The 20310-nt window shown below is 37.6% G+C and overlaps 1 protein-coding gene across 1 annotated transcript in view; it reads right to left on the bottom strand.

Annotated features, from left to right (window-relative positions):
* Window positions 1-1549: 1549 nt before the first annotated feature.
* Window positions 1550-20310, bottom strand: part of IMPG2 (interphotoreceptor matrix proteoglycan 2) — a 100747-nt gene continuing 81986 nt past the window's right edge. Inside the window, exons 14-22 of the mRNA XM_056560535.1 lie at window positions 17926-18011; window positions 14160-16019; window positions 12195-12414; window positions 10588-10798; window positions 10295-10483; window positions 7979-8183; window positions 7043-7122; window positions 5971-6046; window positions 1550-3089 (exon numbers count right to left, since the gene is read on the bottom strand). Of these exons, the coding sequence (XP_056416510.1) occupies window positions 6007-6046; window positions 7043-7122; window positions 7979-8183; window positions 10295-10483; window positions 10588-10798; window positions 12195-12414; window positions 14160-16019; window positions 17926-18011 (2891 nt within the window). The 3' untranslated portion in view covers window positions 1550-3089; window positions 5971-6006. The remainder of the gene's footprint in view (window positions 3090-5970; window positions 6047-7042; window positions 7123-7978; window positions 8184-10294; window positions 10484-10587; window positions 10799-12194; window positions 12415-14159; window positions 16020-17925; window positions 18012-20310) is intronic.

Genomic DNA, 20310 nt, shown 5'->3' with positions numbered 1-20310 from the left:
AGATTTACGAGAAGCTGTCAGTGGCTGACTTTTTGCTCATGTGTATGGCCAGCTTTAGGGGCATAAAAGATCCTGGGAGCACAATGAGTCACATATACAACTTAGACATAGTGTTTTCCATAATGACACAAACATTGCATTTGTAGAGCAAGTAAAAAAAAAAAATGTAAAAAAATCAATACGTTTATAAACGGGATGAAACACTGTTCAGCACACAAGCCCCGTGTAGTGGTAACAAATTGATAAAGTGCGGTTGTATCACCTATTGCAGTGATCACTACTACAGAGTAACTCAGCTTTTACAGGGGACAGTGGACAAGTAATGTGCATCAGAAATAATAAAAGAAAAAAGCTATTGTATATGTGTCAACATTAAACAAAATTCCTGGAAAGGAATTAGATGGGCGGGCCAAAGGGCATGACCGACTCCTGTCACAACATAGTAGGAGCAATATTCTGCAGTGCCGTTATTTGCTATAGATTATTTCCATAGCAGGAAATAGTATCATTACCTGAATGAATTACAAGGCTGATGCGGAATAAGATGTCTGATCGCAGGGGGCTGGCCACTGGGACCCCTCTGCGATCCCTGGCCCGGCGCCCCGGCATTCTGAACATTTATGTTCAGAACACAGACTGTGCTAGGCTTCAGGTGGCCTTGGTCATCACGCCCTTCCAATAATGTCTATGGGAGGAGGTGTGATGGCTGTGGTTGCTTGTAATTCGGCATGGAGCAGAGTTCGCTTAGTGCAGCAGATTACTGGGATGTAGGGCTGGAGACTGTGGGGGGGGGGGGGTTCCAGTGGCCTGACCCCCTGGGATCAGACATCTTATCCCCTATCTTTTAGTAAATAAGATGTCTATAGACAGAGTATCCCATTAAGCATCTTATATATTGTGGAATATTGAGGGACAAATTAGCACACTTCAATTCTTGAGTAAACCACTATTTTTCACAATGACTTAAGTGCTGCAGGGTTTCTTTATTTCTTTACATGAGTTTATTATCAGGGACCATCCTGCTTGCACCTTGTATCTTTAAAGTAGTGCTGCTCTCATCCTGGAGTAGATCGATAGAGTGGGAAAAAAATATTTAGCCACAAATTGTGCAAGTTCTCCCACTTAAAAAGATGAGAGAGGCCTGTAATTTTCATCATAGGTATACCTCAATTATGATGGACAGAATGCGGGAAAGAATACAGGAAAGCTGTCATTGCCAATAAAGGGTATATAACAAAGTATTAAAATGAACTTTTGTTATTGGACAAATACTTATTTTCCACCATAATAATTTGCAAATAAATTCTTTAAAAATCAGACAATGTGATTTTATGTGAATTTCTCATAGTTGAGGTATACCTATAATGAAAATTACAGGCCTCTCTCATCTTTTTAAGTGGGAGAACTTGCACAATTGGTGGCTGAATAAATTCCTGACTAAATACCACCATTCCACTGTAGGAAAGATACTGTACATAGATGGATAATAGAAAGATAGATAGATAGATAGATAGATAGATAGATAGATAGATAGCAATAGAAAGAAAACAGCACCACCTTTATACAACACTTAAAGGGGTTCTCCACCATAAGGTGATTTTAGTACATACCTGGCAGACAGTAATGGACATGCTTAGGAAGGATCTGCGCTTGTCTTGGGGCTAAATGGCTATGTTGTGAGATTACCATAACACTGTGGCTAGCTTTTTGTGAACTTGTATTTCCTGTTTGACTTTTCTTTTTTTGACTACAAATCCCACAATTCAATCTTCCTCCCTCCCACACATCAGCCACGGCACCCATTGAAACATCAATGAAATGCATCCATTCAAATCAGTGCGGTTTTCAATCAGGGTGCCTACAGCTGTTGCATTAGTTGCAGATTGATCCCTCCACCCATTGAAGCAGACAGGCTCCCAACAGTCATTTTGTATGCTGTTAAAAATAAATATTGAGGTGAAAATCACAGAAGAATTGTGAGAAAACCGTCACACACAGGTACAGACACTATATTATGAACTTCACTAACTTTACAGCCCCTGTAGAATAGTCAAATAAAAAAAAATCCTGGAATACCCCTTTAATCCATGTGTCGGTGCACGCTGAAATAAGACCTGGGTCAAGGGTCCATACATAAACAGAAGAAAGGATAGATAGATACACAATTTAACAGCACAGTCAGGAAAATGAAGCCAAGTGCACACAGTAGTTAGCAGGGCCAGGTCCAGGGTTCCTGGATAAATCCAAACCAAAATTGTAAATACAGCTCTCCAAGGATATTGTAAAAAAGGTGATGGACAGACATACAGGCATGAAGATATAAATGACATGAGAGCTAGAGATGACTTATCCAATATTTCAGTATATTTTGTGCAGGAGCCATATAGCCAAAACAGAAAAAAAAACTGTCTAACACTGCAGATATTGAGCATAGTAACACGGACCATTTAATCCTTGCCTAAAAAGTCCTTCTACACGGTCATGGCCTGAAAAGCAAAAAATGTGGACATTTCCTCAGTGATATGGTGTAGTGCCCAGCCAATGTCTAAGTTTATGTTTCTCTCTCTGCTGCATGATATTGAGAACTTAACAATAAAAGGGTAGGTCCAGCTGTAGTCTCTATCTTCTCATAGATTTCTGAAATAACCTTTCTTCCTGATGGGAAATCTAGTATTCCATGGAGTTACCCATCGAGTGGCTGAGGGCTCAGCTGATATATTAGAAGGCAAATGACACAAATATAAGTGATAAACATTAAGTACAACACCTAGCCTGTCTCTATGGGCTGAGATCGAATTATAATACAATACAGCCCGCTTTACATGTGTGTATGACCTTCATAACAACATAGTCATATTGGTATGGAAAAGCTAAAAAAAACACTCACAGTGACAAAAAGTCAACATATTGTTAAAAAAAAGTCATTAGAAACATTTGTTCTCCTAGTGGTAAACACAATACTCATTCATTATTCCACAATCCACCACTAAGTATTTACAACTGTGGCATAAACTGCTTCTCCGTGAGGTAACTCATTTCTGCTGTAACGGCAAAAAGAGATATTTCTTCTCAAACACTTTCTCGTATTCCTAAAAGAATAAATAAGTTAAAAAAAATAAGAATAGGGTTAGATGAGCTTCGAGTTCTACTTGCTCATTACAATTTTAAAGGGGTACTCTACTGTGAGACACCTTATCCCCTATCCAAATAACAGGGGATAAGATGTCTGATCATGGGAGTTCCGCTGCAGTCACCCCCTCCACCCCCGCGCGATCCACCGCAAACATTTCAGGGATGCGCATGCGGACAATACAGTTTCTTTTCGCATAGTCCCCATAAAACAAGTTACATGCCCCCCACGAGGTGGGGAATGGAGGAAGAAACTCCTGGCGCGTGAAGCATATTGAATTATCAAATTGGGCACGCAATCTCCTGCATGTCTTAATAACAGATCAGACATTATGCTACATTATTGATACCAGATGTATTACGCTTGCCAAATACAGGTTAGCATATACTACAGCAATATACTCACAACATGGCTGTTTATACATTTATGTTTTCCTGACTTCATTTTATGCATTTATATTGTTCATGGACATATATGTGCTTATCATTTGTGGTAAACATTCATACATGTTTATATTATTTTTCACACTTATATATATGTCCAATGAGTATACATATACACATATAGGGTTAATTTCGCTCTGTTCAGAGGTATGAAGCACCTGCTGTTTAATTTCCTTAATGAAGTGGGAGTGACTTGACTTGTACATTTCTTGTCTATTTATTCAGGGTCTCATTACAGTTTTCTAGTCCTCCCGAAACGCGTCAGTGATTTTATTATATTTTTTCCTTTTTCCCCCATTCTGTAATCGTTTTAAGAAGATGAAATAAAGCTTTCTATCTTTATATATCCTGACTGGAGCCTGGAGTGCTGGATTTCTCCCACAGGGAGTTGTTTCTATCAGTCTACACTGTGTCTGTGGCTGCCAAGCTCCATGCATCTGGCTACTTCGGGACTATTGGACATGCTGCTGGAAGGGTGAGCGGATTATTTCCTTTCTTTCTTTGCATACATTATTATGGGTGATTATTTAAATTTGTCAGAAAGAGGGCTAAAATCAGTGTATGTAAATCCACCTACAGACCAATTTACATATCACAGTTTTGGTGATTAATCAGACATCACTGATTGAGATGGGACATTGTTGCAGCCAGTGATTGGCTGAGTGGGCAGTTCCTGCAGGGATAAAACTTCAACATTAACCAGGAAGCAACAGTCCCCTCACCTGCCTCCGTCCATCCTCCTGGTGTCTCTGATAATACTATGCACTGAACAGTATTAGCAATCTAATGATTGCTATAAATAATCCCTATTTTACTATAATAAAGCATAAAAAATAATAAATGATCCAGTACAGTGAACGGCTTAAACGTAAAAAAAAAAAAAAAATTAAGAAGAACAAAATAAAAAAGTGAGCAAAAAGTCACTTATATGCAAAAGTGGTATGATAAAAAATGCAGATTATGGAGCAAACAATGAGCCCTCATACAGCCCAGTATGCAGACAAATGAGAGAGTTAGAGGGGTCAGAATAGGGGGATTTAAAACGTTCTAATTTTGTTTAAAAGATTAGCTTAGTTGGACAATAATAGTAAAGCATGTTAACATGTGTATCATTTTAAGCATGTTAACATGTGTATCAGGGGGGCCTGACGAAGCGCAAGAGCGCGATAACGGACCGTCGCCCACCGGCCGAGCCCACCCGCTCCTGTACCATCTTACCACCTCCCTGCTATGCACTTGTTCTCGCACCATGAATAAAGAAAAATTTGCAACATAACCAGTGTCCGAGGTGAGTGCTCCGAAAACACTTTTCTTGTCTTACAAGAATAAGATTTGCAAATTACTTCTATTAAAAAATCTTAATCCTTTCAGTACTTATGAGCTGCTGAAGTTGAGTTGTTATTTTCTGTCTAAGTGCTCTCTGATGACACGTGTCTCGGGAACCGCCCAGTTTAGAAGCAAATCCCCATAGCAAACCTCTTCTACTCTGTGCAGTTCCCGAGACAAGCAGAGATGTCAGCAGAGAGCACTGTTGCCAGACAGAAAACAACAACTCAACTTCAGCAGCTGATAATTATTGAAAGGATTAAGATTTTTTAATAAAAGTAATTTACAAATCTGTTTAACTTTCTGGAGCCAGTTGATATAAAAATATATATATATATAGTTTTTTCCTGGAATACCTCTAAAGGCCAAAATGGGCTGTGTTCTTAAGGGGTTATCGCACCCACAGCCAAACATTAAAAGCAATGCTGTCATTTTTAATTGCGTGGTCTGACAAATAAATATTAAGTTACCCTATTATATTAATTTTAAAAACAGCTACTGTGTCTACATAATACTGTTACATACTTGTTATAGAATCCCTTGTGTTCTATTGATTCCACCTCAAGGAGTCCACTTGATGTGTCCAGTAGTGGTCACACACTCAGTATCTCAGTCCCACAACTGTTTTACTAACCAGAAAATGAAAGTGGGGGCACTACTTACCATACTGGACACAATAGGTGGATATCCAAGAGAATCACTAGGGGGCATCATAATAATAATGTGACAGCAATATATGTTTTTAAATGATCCCAACTGAAAACATGTTGGAAATGGAATTTTAATTTTGGGACAACCTCTTTAACATTTACAGGAAGGTCATATATAGATGTTTTAGTTGTTCATAATACATTTTGGGCAGTTTACTCCAGTACTTAATAAAATCATAATAAATTGTATACAGTCTGACCCTGAAAGCTTACTGACCATTCATTACTTATAACGTTGATGTGCTTTGGATCCCGCTCTAGTGCACCACCACCTCCGGTGCCTTTGATCATAGCAGTGCATACATTTTTCCAAACGTGCTTCTTGAACAATAATTGTGCAAAAACAAGACATTATATTTACCTTTTTCTCCTTAATAAAGTAAATAACAGATGAGAATTAACTTGTCGGGCTTGGTTTTTTTACATTTTCAACAGACCTGTTAATAACACAAAAATAATATTAGGAATAAAACTATGTGCATATTTTCAATGTAGACCAGTTTGGAGCAGGCAACTCCTTCCCTCTGTTTTAAGAAGACTACTATATATACATACTATTGTCATATTTTTCTAAATATTATTTGAAATGCATTTTATTTTGACATTGCTACCCAGTTTTTGGTTGTTGCAAACAGTAAAAGTAGTTATGCTATTTTTAAGATGGAGAATGGGAGAAAAGGTACGTTTGGCCTTGTTATATGCTGCTTTATGCTGTAGTTATGCCTCAGGATAAAAAATGAACGCACCTTTTCCTAGTATTAATCCGAATCCCTTATGTTCCTGGTAATCCCTGGTCAAGCTTCAAGGCCCTGGAGTTGGACATTATCTTTCAAGGATACCTTTCATCAAAAAAACTTTTGATATATTATAGATTAATGTATGCAGAATAACTTTCCAATAGCATGTTATTTAAAAAATATTCTTCTTTCTATTTAATTTTCCACTTTGAAAAAATGACCACTAGGGGTCTCCCTACCAGTCCTGGCAGCAAGCATTTCAGACTCATGCTAGAGTCCTAAATCTCAGACTACAGCCGAGACACAGACAAGCTTAACACTGCTCCCTGGCAGTGAGCAGTGGTGAGTTTGTCTGTGTTCCGGCTGCAGTCTGAGATTTAGGACTCCTGCATGAGTCTGAAATCTATAAAAAAAAAAGGACTGGTAGGGAGACCCCTAGTGGTCATTTTTCAAAGTGGAAAATTAAATAGAAAGAAGCATATTTTTTAATAACATGCTATTGGAAAGTTATTCTGCATACATTAATCTATAATATATCAAAAGTTTTTTTGATGAAAGGTACCCTTTCAAGGTAGTTACCTTCAAAAGGTGGCACTAAGGAGCCAGCTTTCTTCTTGAGTAGAGCTATCTTGAATACTAATTCAATGTATTCATATATAAAGATAGAAATCTATATTGAGAAAAATGTTTACTTACATTTGGTGTTGCCTCACAAATTCAGCAAACTGTCGGTCTTTTGCATAAAGTTCTATTATTCGTATTCGATCCTGAATTTCCTAAAAAAAAAAATAAAAAAAAATAAGTTATACAACAAAAATGTAATAGTAAGATAAAGCATAAATTATGGGCCGGTACCAGCTGTCTCTTGTCCTTTGGTGAGTTGCATAGGGAGCTGACTGTGCATGTCCACTTTCTATCTTTGAAATAAATGTGAGGAGGCCCAAATAGAATCAATTAATTATAAAATGTCCAGCTACATCATAACATTATAGCCTACTAGTTTCTATGGATTTTAAGACTGTTAAAAATGAAGAGTCTTCTCCAGGTTGGTTATTTTATCTACTAAGAAAAATAGATGCTTAAAGGGGTACTCTGGTGGAAAACTTTTTTTTTTAAATGAACTTTTGCCAGTAAGTTAAACAGATTTGTAAATTACTTCTATTAAAAATTATTTATCCTTCCAGTACTTATTAGCAGCTGTATGCTACAGAGGAAATGTTTTGCATTTTGAATTTCTTTTTTGTCTTGTCCACAGTGCTCTCTGCTGACCCCTCTGTCCGTGTCAGGAACTGTCCAGAGTACCATACGTTTGCTATGAGGATTTTCTCCTGCTCTGGACAGTTCCTGATACAGGCATCAGGTGTCAGCAGAGAGCACTGTGGACAAGACAGAAAAGAAATTCACAAAGAAAATAATTTCCTCTGTAGCATACAGCTGCTAAAAAGTACTGGAAGGATAAAGATTTTTTAATAGAAGTAATTCAGAAATCTGTTAAACTTTCTGGCACCAGTTGATTTAAAAAAAAAAATTCCACCGGAGTACCCCTTTAAAGAGAAATAGATTATGTAACACACGATGCAGAATATCTAATAGGTAAAAGATAACAAATGTATCCTATCATAATCTATGTACCTCTTTAGTGAGCTCACTGTTCTCATAGATGTGACGGATCTCTTCACTACTAAATTCCGCTGATGTCTCAGGACTCGTAGAAGTGCTGGTTGATGGAAGCTGTGGATATCTCTTGTAATAATGACTGTAGCCTGTGATGTCACTTTCATACATTGGGTTATATTTAACAGGATTTTCAATAGAGGACAGGCTGTCACTTGGTCTCCTGCACAGTAGACAACATTGATCAAAATGTTAACATTTAATAGCAAGAAAGTAAAATGGCTTGATGAATAAAGAATAATAATAAAAGCCAGAACAAATTCTTCTAAATCATTTACTGACCAATTCAGGACACTCAGAAGCTATCTTATGGGCACTAGAGTTGAGCGAGCTGAGCCCCCTGAACCTGGATTTGATCCAAACTTCAGGGGTTTGTAGAACCTGGCAGTGTCAGGGCTGAACTGTGCTCACAGCAGACAGCTGCAGGGACAGCTCAGTCCAGCAATGCAATGCTCTGTGTTGGTTGGGAATGACAGTAGACAGATACAAAGCTTTGCTGGACAACAGGCAAAGTAAAGCAGAGAGAGACCAACAGACACACAGAAGGACTATCTCATTATTCCTCCCTCAACAACCCTTTTGTAAAATTGGTGTGGTGTCCCGGTACCATATTGCATACCGCACCTTGTGTGGTGGTCCCCAAAGTCAGAATAACTACGCTCAGGTAGGGTCCCCCAGGTGAGACAGCCCCTAGTCGCCTCTCTTCTATGCTAATTTTGTAATGTTTATACATGTATATATTTAATAATAATGCATGTTTAATATAATGTATAGTATATTTACCTTGTTGGCGTCACAGGACCTTCGCTCATGTGACCATGTTAAATCCTCTATGTTATGTTGGAGGACCTTTGGAGGTCCTTGGGTCACATGTTACCCATAATGCTATGTAAAGGTGATTGACAGCAGTATTGGACCAATTAGCTCTAGTCCAGCCCCTGCCCATATAAGGGAGCTGTAGCCAATTATCGCTCTCTTGGGTTGCTGCTCTCGTGGATGCCGGACTAGCAGGACGGATCTGCGCAACTTTCAAAGACACGCTAAGCCGGAAAACCTACCGGCCTCAGCAGAAATTAAACCATGAGTTCTAAACTAATCCCCGCTACAGCTAGCGTGACTACTGGACCAAAACTAAATCCCCTAAATCCAGTGGAACAGTGCATATCAGTTTAAAGACTCAAAATTGCTTAAGGTCCCAACCTTTGTCAATCTCCAAGAGAATTTGCTTTTGTAGAGACTGTTCCTGTTGTGAAGTTGCATAAAATCTTCAGTAAAAGTTCCATCTATTTTCAGCAAACTCTCCGGTTGTGGACATTTAATTATTCTATACCTCCCTATCGCTCTTGGGAAGGGTGATGGTAGGATAAGCATTACAGAGGAGCCCTCAACCTGGCGTCAGGAATAGCAAGGGTTAACCAAACACCCTTTAGTAACTGCACAGCTACACTCCATACACCCAACTCCCCCAGGCTATCACATTGGCACATTAAGTTAATTGAAATTTTGATAATTTTCTGTTTAGTTTTTCTTTTCCTAAATAAAAAACCTGTGAACAGTCATGTTTTTACTTTTTTCACATACAGAGCTATGTGAAGGCTAATATTTTGCACTGTGATCTGCAGTTTTTATCTGTATAATGCTGGCATAGCTGTGATCACTTTCCAATATTTTCTGGGATGTGACCTGTGACCACAAATCAGCAATTTTGGAGTTTGCCATTTTTTGGCGCATACAATGTTGATTGCAGGATCAGAAATGTGATAATTTATTGGTTCAGATACATGTATTTGGAAAATGTGAAAAGTGGGGGGTAGGTGATTCGAATTTTTAATTGCGGGTGGGACTTATTTACACTTTTCAATCAAATGATTGCTTAGACAGATTGACGTAATGCAAAATCAATACATTAATCCCTCAGATCAACACTCTACTCTTACACCCTGTGAAACGAGTTTTAAAAGTTTCCCAGGTCGAATTGCTGCTTCTGGGTCTACACGAGATTTCAATGAAGAGCCACGACATCGACCCTGAGCTGTCAATAATGCCATAACTATTTCACAATGCTGCACACCCTAAAGACAACTTGAGGCTCACTACCAAAATCTGGTGACAGGGTAACGTAATCTGCTGCAGATTTAGAAAATGTGCAGCAAATCCATCTTGTGCACACTTACCCTAAGGTTGCCTAATTGCTCATGAAATATAAATCTAGTACTGCTTACATATGTAAAACATGTATGTTTCATACTGAGAGTCCTAATAAAATAATCTTACCCTCCTGATTCTTCTGAATCGCCCTTTGTATTCTGCACTCTAAGCGTCCTTGCTAGGAAAAAAATTATGGCTGATGCCACAAGAAGAAATCCAGCCACAGATGCAATGGCAATACCAACAACTAAGGGTTCTGAGACATATTCTTCACAGTGTTCTCCACGATACCACCAGTTTTCACCAACTCGACATCTGAAAAAAAATGTATACAGATAAACACAGACAATACATTCATATAACTTCAACAAAGACAAGGCCATTTTATGTACAAAATAGCTAAAGAAAAAAATTAATACCTGCAAATTGCTCCTTGTCCAGGAATAATGTCACATTTACCATCATTCATACAGAAATCTATTTCCAGATCACAGATACTTTGACAAGGTAAACCATCAATGCTGACATATCCGGGGTAACAGACGCATTCTCCTTCACCACTCCACTTGTTTATAAGACATTCAGAATACTCATTGCAAGCTTGAAATTTGCAAGTGTCAGCTACATCCCCTGAATAGAGAGAAAAGAAATCTGCATGATGTACATTTCATTCTGAGAATTGAGTGCTGCATAGTCCTAAAGATAAAGTATAAGCAGAATAATAGAAATACACATAAAAAACATTTAGAAGTCTCAAAAGATGGGGATGGTATTGCTAAGTCCATTTTGGAATGATAAAAATAACAACATATTTAAAGGGGTTATCCAGGAAAAAAACTTTTTTTATATATATCAACTGGCTTCAGAAAGTTAAACAGATTTGTAAATTACTTCTATTAAAAAATCTTAGTCCTTTCAGTACTTATGAGCTTCTGAAGTTAAGGTTGTTCTTTTCTGTCTAACCTAAGTGCTCTCTGATGACACGTGTCTCGGGAACCGCCCAGTTTAGAAGAGGTTTACTATGGGGATTTGCTTCTAAACTGGGCGGTTCCCGAGACACGTGTCATCAGAGAGGACTTAGACAGAAAAGAACAACCTTAATTTCAGAAGCTCATTAGTACTGAAAGGATTAAGATTTTTTAATAGAAGTAATTTACAAATCTGTTTAACTTTGTGGAGTCAGTTAATATATAAAAAAAAAGTTTTTTTCCTGGATAACCCCTTTAAACAAGTGCTCCACTAGCCACAATAAAGATGTGTTGAGGTTAAGCAGGAAAAAAAAAAGGAGAGAGGAAAAGCAAAGAAAGGAGAAAAGGAAAGAAAAAAATGGGAAAATTCAAAAAAGGAAAAAAAATAAAACAACTTTTAGTGAAAAAGGAAATAACCGAAAATAAAGATGTTCAACTTAGATAACTATATAGCCCTCAAGAAACACTTTTTACAAAATAATGCCCGCACTAAAAACTCCCACCCCCCAAATAACAGCCGTTATTTTATGACGGAAGATTGTAACGGGAGAAATAATGCATGCACTATTTCTTCCGTTCATTCACCCGTCACAAAATAACCTAATAACGGGCTATAACGGGTTAAAACGGATAATGTAAAAATCCCATAGACTATAATGGGATTTTCTAACGCCCGTTTAACGGCCGATTTTCAGGTTTTTTATAATAGAACTTGTAACAGATCTTTGAAACGGATACATTTTATAGTGTGAAAGCAGCCTTATGTGGTCAGATGGAGCACTTGACAGTGTACTTATAGCTGTAGAGAGATGTATCTCCCTGAAATGCGTTGGATGGCTTCTGTTCGTGTGCAGCTTTTGTACCAAAGTAAGGGGACTTCAATGAGAAGTGCTGTGCAGGCTGTTTAGTATACACCACAAAAGTGGCACCAGTGGCCGGGATGCAACTGTGTGGCTTATTTCTACACATTTGTTAACATGCAGCATTAAGTATTCTAATTTATCTCTTACTTACATGGTTAAATAAATCATGTAAAACAACAACTTTTGTTCCAGTACCTGATTCAACATCCAAAGAATACTTATCAATTGCCAAATTCATAGTTTGATAAGCCGTGTTACAGAAGTCTTCGAGAATGATGTACACCGCATTTGTTACATTTCGAGGAACAGGCTTTGCAAACTTCATTCTGCTATTTACAATGATACTACCATTCCGAAAATTCAATATTTCGAGGTTTTGAAATCCAGTCAGATTGGACTGCAGATAGGGAACCAACTGAAACAAAAAAGGATGGCAAAAGTAATCTGTGCAAAGTGTTCTTTCAGGGTACTATGCACTATAATTTTATAGTAATGTAAATAATGGAAATAAATGTCAAAGTGTTCCAGTGTTAGGACACAGTAACATATATGTTGCGAGAAACATTCTTGATCCAGCACTTTATAAGAATGCAGCCTTACCTCAAACAATTAAAAGCCATAGACAACACACCAATGTGCAGACAGTAAACCAGGATCTGGATGCGTTTCAAGTGCATGCACACTCTAGGAAAAGGGGTTTGCAGAGCAAATTTCTAATCAGTCCCAGTTAAATTCATTCCTTTTTTGCCTTTCCAAGTCAGATTATGATTTAATGGGTAAACCAGAGGAAAAGTTTCTGAGGACCTTCCCTCTCATGTATCATTAAAGGGGTTTTCCAGGAAAAACTAAATAGTTAACTGCCTCCCTGTGCAGTAAAACAACAAAAGCCAGCATACTTTCATCACCTGATAACCCAGCAGATCTTCCAGTCCCTGCTCCTGTGCTGTTTGTGCTTCTTCCAATGAAGTTCAGCTCAGCCAATCACAGAGCTGAGACAGGGAGTGGGGTGTAATGGGAAAGAGGTACAGCAGCACAGAAGAGAGGACTAGAAGATCTGACATCTGTAGCATCAGAGAGGCGGGTGAGGTAAGTATGCAGCCTTTTGTTGTTTTATTGCACAGGGAGGCAGATTATTTGTTAAAGGGGTACTCCGGAGGAACACAATTTTTTTTTTCAAATCAACTGGTTCCGATAGTTAAACAGATTTGTAACTTACTTCTATGAAAAAATCTTAATCCTTCCAGTACTTATCAACTGCTGTATACTACAGAGAAAGTTCTTTTCTTTTCAAATTTATTTTCTGTCTGACCACAGTGCACTCTACTTATACCTCTGTCCCTGTCAGGAACTGTCCAGAGTGGAACCAAATCCCCATAGCAACCCTCTCCTGCTCCGGACAGTTCCTGACATGGACACAGGTGTTTGCAGAGAGCACTGGGGTCAGCCTGGAAAGAACAACTCAACTTCCTCTGAAACATACAGCAGCTGATAAGTACTGAAAGGATTAAGATTTGTAAATAGAAGTAATTTACAAATCTGTTTAACTTTCTAGCACCAGTTGATTTGAAAAAAAAAATTCCATCGGAGTTCCCCTTTAATTATTAGGTGTTTCTGGAAAATACCTTTAACAACATATATATGGTCAAATGAAAACCATACAAAACAAATCGTGTATAGCCCCCAAGTTAGCTCTAGATGGTGAACTGGGCCTTAGGGGTTTACTCACAAGCAACCTACCTAGACTAGACTTACTACTATTGATAATTCATGTGTGTGTGCAATAATCGCAACAAAGTTTATAATGCACTAAAAATGGATATTAACATATTCTAAATATATTGAGCATAAATCTTCTTCTAGCACGCCCAAGGAACTCAAGGCTTCTATTACTATGTTTACTTTAATGCAACAACAAAAAAAATTCAACTACTATAACTTTACTAAAATAATTCATAAAATAATTTGCATAAATTGGGTACTAGTACTTCTGGGAAGTAGCATAGCAAACTAACTAAGCTGCTATCAAGATATAAACCACAATAGTACCTCTACAATAACGAGACATCTAGCAGGCAATCTTCTACAGAATTCTAATGGCTGCAGCACCTAGAGATTTTTATTATCTAAGTAAATTCATCAAACCTTGGTGTCAATGCTTACCAGTTCAAGAAATCTTTGTTCCAATGCCTTATATTCTGGGGAACGTTTATTAAATAAATCCTCTGAGAAAATCATATTGGTAACACGGAGACTGAAGAACACCACAAGGGCTTTTGCACGTGCTGAAGCATTGACACTGTTTTCATGGGTAGAAATCACAATACCAGCCAATTCTGTAGAATCAATATTCTTTGCTCTCATGCTTCTTTCTTCTGGACTAATGTCAGGGTGCGCATATACTGTGCTCATGTAATCAAACTCTACAGAACTGTCCTGAACATCAACTACTATTTCTATATCGTTGGTCAAAAAACTTGTTGGCCCTACAGAGGTAGTGTTGGGAGGTGGTTCATACTGTACAGAATCTGTAATGGCCGCCCCTTTCTGGATTATAGGGATTATATTGGGCATGTTGTTTCCTTCTGTAAAATTAATGTCAACGTCAGTGCTGGTGGCTTCTACGTGGGGTATGGTATTTAACATTTCCTCTTGTGGTTTAGATGATGGCATTGATGTAAAGTATACACTTTCTTCTTTGATAACATCATTAGCTGATGATATCCAAATGGCATTTGTGTCAGAGATGGCTTTCTTATCATGTTCACTAGTTGTTGGAACTGTTTGAGTGGTTATTCCATAGACTACATGTGCCTCTATTTCATTAGGTATTGAAATCTCTGTTTTATCTAAATCATTTTCCAAAACTTGGCTTGTCTGTACAAGAGGTTCTGGTGTTTGTGTAGACCACAATGTATCTTTTGTTAAAGATGGAGAATAACCCCTTGTACTTTCATGTAAAACATCTGGTTCACTAGTGAGAACATCTTCATGTATTTCAGACGATACTAGTGTTTGCACTGACAACTCATTCCAGTATTCAGATGTCCATAACACAAGAGGGGGATTTGTTGAGGACTCTTGCATAACAGGCTGTATTACTAGACCAACTGTGGTGACAGAGCTTTGAGGATGTGAAGCATCGGAGTTCAAGTCTGAAACAGGACTGACCTGAGTACTATCCAATCTGATATTCTCAAGAGATGTATCAGCAAAATGTTCTTCAATTAGGTCTTCATAGTTTCTTGTCGTGTCCATTAAATCTACATCTATTGGTTGTCCTTTAACAGAAGAAAGTGGATCCACCGTTGTTTTAATCCAAGACCATGTATCAAATTCTTCTTCAGCCCTATGTCCAAATCCTGAGCCAGAACCCTCATCCATAGGTTTAATACTTTCTGCTGTTGGCAGTAAGTTGTCTTCTACAAGTATTTCGGCTGTTTCTTGCATGCTTTCAGAAATAACTTGTGTGGTTACTATATCCAAAACCGCATTTGTTTGTTCTGTCTTATTAAGTAAACTCTCCAAAGAAGATTCACTAAGTGCAGGTTCTTCGGCAGCTATTGCAGAAGTCACAATGTCTGAACTGTGTATGCCAGCTGATGAAGTAATCGGGATTGTAGGCAGGTTGGTGGTTATTACCTGGATTTCAATAGGAATTTCTGTATCTTTAGAATCATGCTCGGGAGATGTGCTTAGAGTTGACTCTTGAAACAATGTAAGGTCATTGTCCCCTGATTCTTCTTGAATTTCTACAGAGTTGGTAACTGTGACTTTGCTAGGTTCGAGTGAACTCAATGTTGGATTTGGCTGGAAGGTTAAGTCGGCTGCTGGAGAAGTAAAGCTGTATTCCAAGGTTGATGTGGCATAAACTTTAAAACCAATGTCTTCTGTAACAGGGCTTTCTGCTTCCAGGGCAACTTGACTTCTTGATGTAAGTTCTTCACTTATTTCTTCATGTAGATAGGGGTTCTTGATAGTTGAATAGCTAGTTGGAAGCCATTCAGCTTGTAATGCATTATTCTAAAACATAATGGTAACCAGTTAGTAAAATATGCTGTTATAAGTAAAGTTATTAAGAGAAACATGCATCTTGAGGCACTGGGTAGTCTCAAATGATAGATCGAACCAATTAAATGTTTATTTCCAATAGTTATAATTTACCCTTACTTAGAAATTCCACTTAGACCCACTTAAAATGCAAAAATACTTTATTTCAACTTAATACAGACAGGATACATACAGATTTGCAGTATTGTACTGTATGACTACATGCCAAAGCATTTCGACCACCTAAGCTGTGATCTTAAAGGGGTTATCTAGGAAAAATGTATATATATATATATATATATATATATATATATATATATATCAACTGGCTGCAGAAAGTTAAACAGATTTGTAAATGACTTCTATTAAAAAATGTTAATCCTTTCAGTACTTATGAGCTGCTGAAGTTGAGTTTTTCTTTTCTGTCTAAGTGCTCTCTGATAGTGTTGCTCGCGAATATTCGCAATTCGAATATTATTCGCGAATATCGCATATTCGCGAATTTCGCGAATATAGCGCTATATATTCGTAATTACGAATATTCTTTTTTTTTTTTTTTTTTTTTTTTTTTTTTCTTCACAGTACACATCACAGTGATCACCCCTCTCTGCTTCCAGCTTGTGTGGTGTAAAGAAGGCTCTAATACTACTGTGTGAGACTGGCGTGCGACAATTCGCATATGCGAACATTAGCATATGCTGATTTTCGCATATGCGAATTTCCGCACGTGTTAATTTTGTGTATGCCAATATTCACTTATGTTAATGTTCGCATACGCGAATTTTCGCATATGCGAAAATAAAACGAGGGTATAACGAATATGCGAATATTCGCGAATATATGACGAATATTCGTCCATATATTCGCGAATATTCGCGAATTCGAATATGGCCTATGCCGCTCAACACTACTCTCTGATGAGACCTGTCTCGGAACTGTCCAGAGTAGAAGCAAATCCCCATAGCAAACCTCTTCTACTCTGTGCACTTTCCGAGACAAGCAGAGATGTCAGCAGAGAGCACTGTTGCCAGACAGAAAAGAACAACTCAACTTCAGCAGCTGTTGATATTAAAAAAAAAAAAGTTTTTTCCTGGAATACCCCTTTAATCACAGTTTAATAAAACTTCAGCTTTGGAGGTTGTATTAAGTAGATGGTTGTATTAAGTATTTTTGTGTTTAAATTTAACTGGATCCAAGTGAAATTTTCAGTCTGGATGATGGTCATAGTTGGTGATCCGTGCTGTAGGATAAGGTTATATCTACATTTACTGGAGCGGGTGCAGGATCTACTTTACATTAATTTTTTTTTATAATTAGCTGTTATTAAAATAAACAAAGAAATACAAATGTAGTCATGGGAGAACTGCCAGTTATTTATATATGTTAAGTAGAATAAAGGGGCAGTGAGACCGTACATTCGTTAATCTAAAGTTTGATCAGTAAATAGAAACTTTTCTTCCATAATTCCTTTACAATACATAATAGATTAGTTTTATTTAAACATTTTATTTTTAACAGTAGAATGCTTCTTTTTCAAAGAAATTTTATTAAAAAAATGTAATACTCGTGAAGAATTAGGGAAAAGGGGAACATCCAACTTGATTCCAGCTCTCATTTTAAGAGCTTGGAAAATGAGCAGCATCAGAAAAATGCTCCACTTATTATTTTATTCTCCTTGGTAAATTCAGTGGCACTTTAGTGGCATTAGAGGAATATCGCTGATAGTGAATCCTAAAGTATATATTTGAATCATTTTATTCAGCATTTGTCTTTGGCTAGTATCTGTCACAAGAGTAATTGCTATTATTCTTACCACTAATATCTATCTATATTGTATCTAAACTTTTAGATACTGAAATATGAAATAGTTAGTACTTACAACATCAGCTGTGGAGGGAACAGGAAATGCTGGTTTGTCAGTAACAAAAGTCCATTCATCGTAAAGATATGATGGAACAGTCTTCACTACAAATTAAGCATAAAGAGTGATCAGTTTGATTGGAAAAAGTTATAGAGTAAATATAAATTTTAGGAAGCATTAATTATTATACAAAATACTACTAAGATGTAATAAGTTTTAATAGGTATAGTTCTCAGTCCTGTGACCCTGACTGATATCTTGATATAGCTGGGAGAAGTGCGCAGTTGTGAGCTTCGCTCTCTGGCTTGCTGCCCCAACAGACTCTATTGACTGGAGCCTGTTTCCTGCAATGAGTTGAATCAGGTGGTGAGCTGGGGAGTGATGTGCACAGACGCATTCTCCTGGCTATATCTAAAGCTTGTGGGGGCCTCAGTCCTGAGTTCAGATGCATGGGTAATTTTACTCTTTCCATAGCCAGGTCTCTGCAGAGTGATTCTCTGTTCATAGTAGAGCAGCCAAGAGAAATATCTTTGTGATTGTGAGGGAACCAGAGCTTCAGCAGTAATATGGCAGCGCAGTTGAAAATGCTCTGCTCAGCTTCTAATTATTTTAAAGCTAGATTTAAAAAGTATAAAGGGACTATCTTTGTCAAATGTATGAGGGAGAAGGGGAGGGACTTTTTCTGTCCTAGCAGCACCAAATAACAATAACAACAAGGGGGTCAAAAGGAAGCAAAAAATGATGAAAAAGGTGTTTTTAATATTACAAAAAATACTTTAAAACAACTATTAATAGCTCTTTATGACTCCCCCCAAGCATTACGCAGTTCCTATTACAATCTAAGAGTTGTTAATGTAATGTCCTCCAGACGGACACACAGGGAGAAAAACAGCTCCTTTCCTCTGGTTATTTAACCCCTTCAGGACCAAGCCCATTTTGGCCTTAAGGACCAGAGCGTTTTTTGCACATCTGACCACTGTCACTTTAAACATTAATAACTCTGGAATGCTTTTAGTTATCATTCTGATTCCGAGATTGTTTTTTCGTGACATATTCTACTTTAACATGGTGGTAAATTTTTGTGGTAACTTGCATCCTTTCCTTGTGAAAAATCCTAAAATTTGATGAAAAATTTGAAAATTTTGCATTTTTCTAACTTTGAAGCTCTCTGCTTGCAAGGAAAATGTATATTACAAATAAAAAAATTTTTTTATTCACATATACAATATGTCTACTTTAAGTCTGCATCATAAAAGTGATGAGTTTTTACTTTTGGAAGACACCAGAGGGCTTCAAAGTTCAGCAGCAATTTTCCAATTTTTCACAAAATTTTCAAACTCACTATTTTTCAGGGACCAGTTCAGGTTTGAAGTGGATTTGAAGGGTCTTCATATTAGAAATACCCCACAAAAGACCCATTATAAAAACTGCACCCCCCAAAGTATTCAAAATGACATTCAGTCATCATTTTAACCCTTTAGGTGTTTCACAGGAATAGAAGCAAAGTGAAGGAGAAAATTCACAATCTTCATTTTTTACACTCGCATGTTCTTGTAGACCCAATTTTTGAATTTTTACAAGGGGTAAAAGGAGAAAATGTATACTTATATTTGTAGCCCGATTTCTCTCGAGTAAGCACATACCTCATATGTCTATGTAAAGTGTTCGGCGGGCGCAGTAGAGGGCTCAGAAGGGAAAGAGCGATAAGGGAATTTTGGAGGGTAAGTTTTTCTGAAATGGTTTTTGGGGGGCATGTTGCATTTAGGAAGCCCCTATGGTGCCAGAACAGCAAAAAACCCTCACATGGCATACCATTTTGGAAACTAGACCCCTTGAGGAACATAACAAGGAATAAGGTGAGCCTTAATACCCCACAGGTGTTTCACGACTTTTGCATATGTAAATTTTTTTTTAGATTTTTCACTAAAATGTGTGTTTCCCCCCAAATTTCACATTTTTCCAAGGGTTAATAGCAGGAAATACCCCCCAATATTTGTAACCCCTTCTCTTCTGAGTATGGAGGTACCCCATAAGTTGACCTGAAGTGCACTATGGGCGAACTACAATGCTCAGAAGAGAAGGAGTCATATTTGGCTTTTTGAGAGCAAATTTTGCTCGGGGGGCATGTCGCATTTAGGAAGCCCCTATGGTGCCAGAACAGCAAAAAAAAAAAAAAAAACACATGGCATACCATTTTGGAAACTAGACCCCTTGAGGATTGTAATAAGGAATAAAGTGAGCCTTATTACCCCACAGGTGTTTCACGACTTTTGCATATGTAAAAAAAATATATATAATTTTTCCACTAAAATGTGTGTTTCCCCCCAAATTTCACATTTTTGCAAGGGTTAATAGCAGGAAATACTCCCCAATATTTGTAACCCCTTCTCTTCTGATTATGGA

This window comes from Hyla sarda, chromosome 2 (assembly GCF_029499605.1).
Source record: "Hyla sarda isolate aHylSar1 chromosome 2, aHylSar1.hap1, whole genome shotgun sequence".
NCBI lineage: Eukaryota > Metazoa > Chordata > Amphibia > Anura > Hylidae > Hyla > Hyla sarda.
The sequence above is the reverse complement of the archived record's forward strand: the minus strand, read 5'-3'. Positions and strand labels throughout refer to the sequence as shown.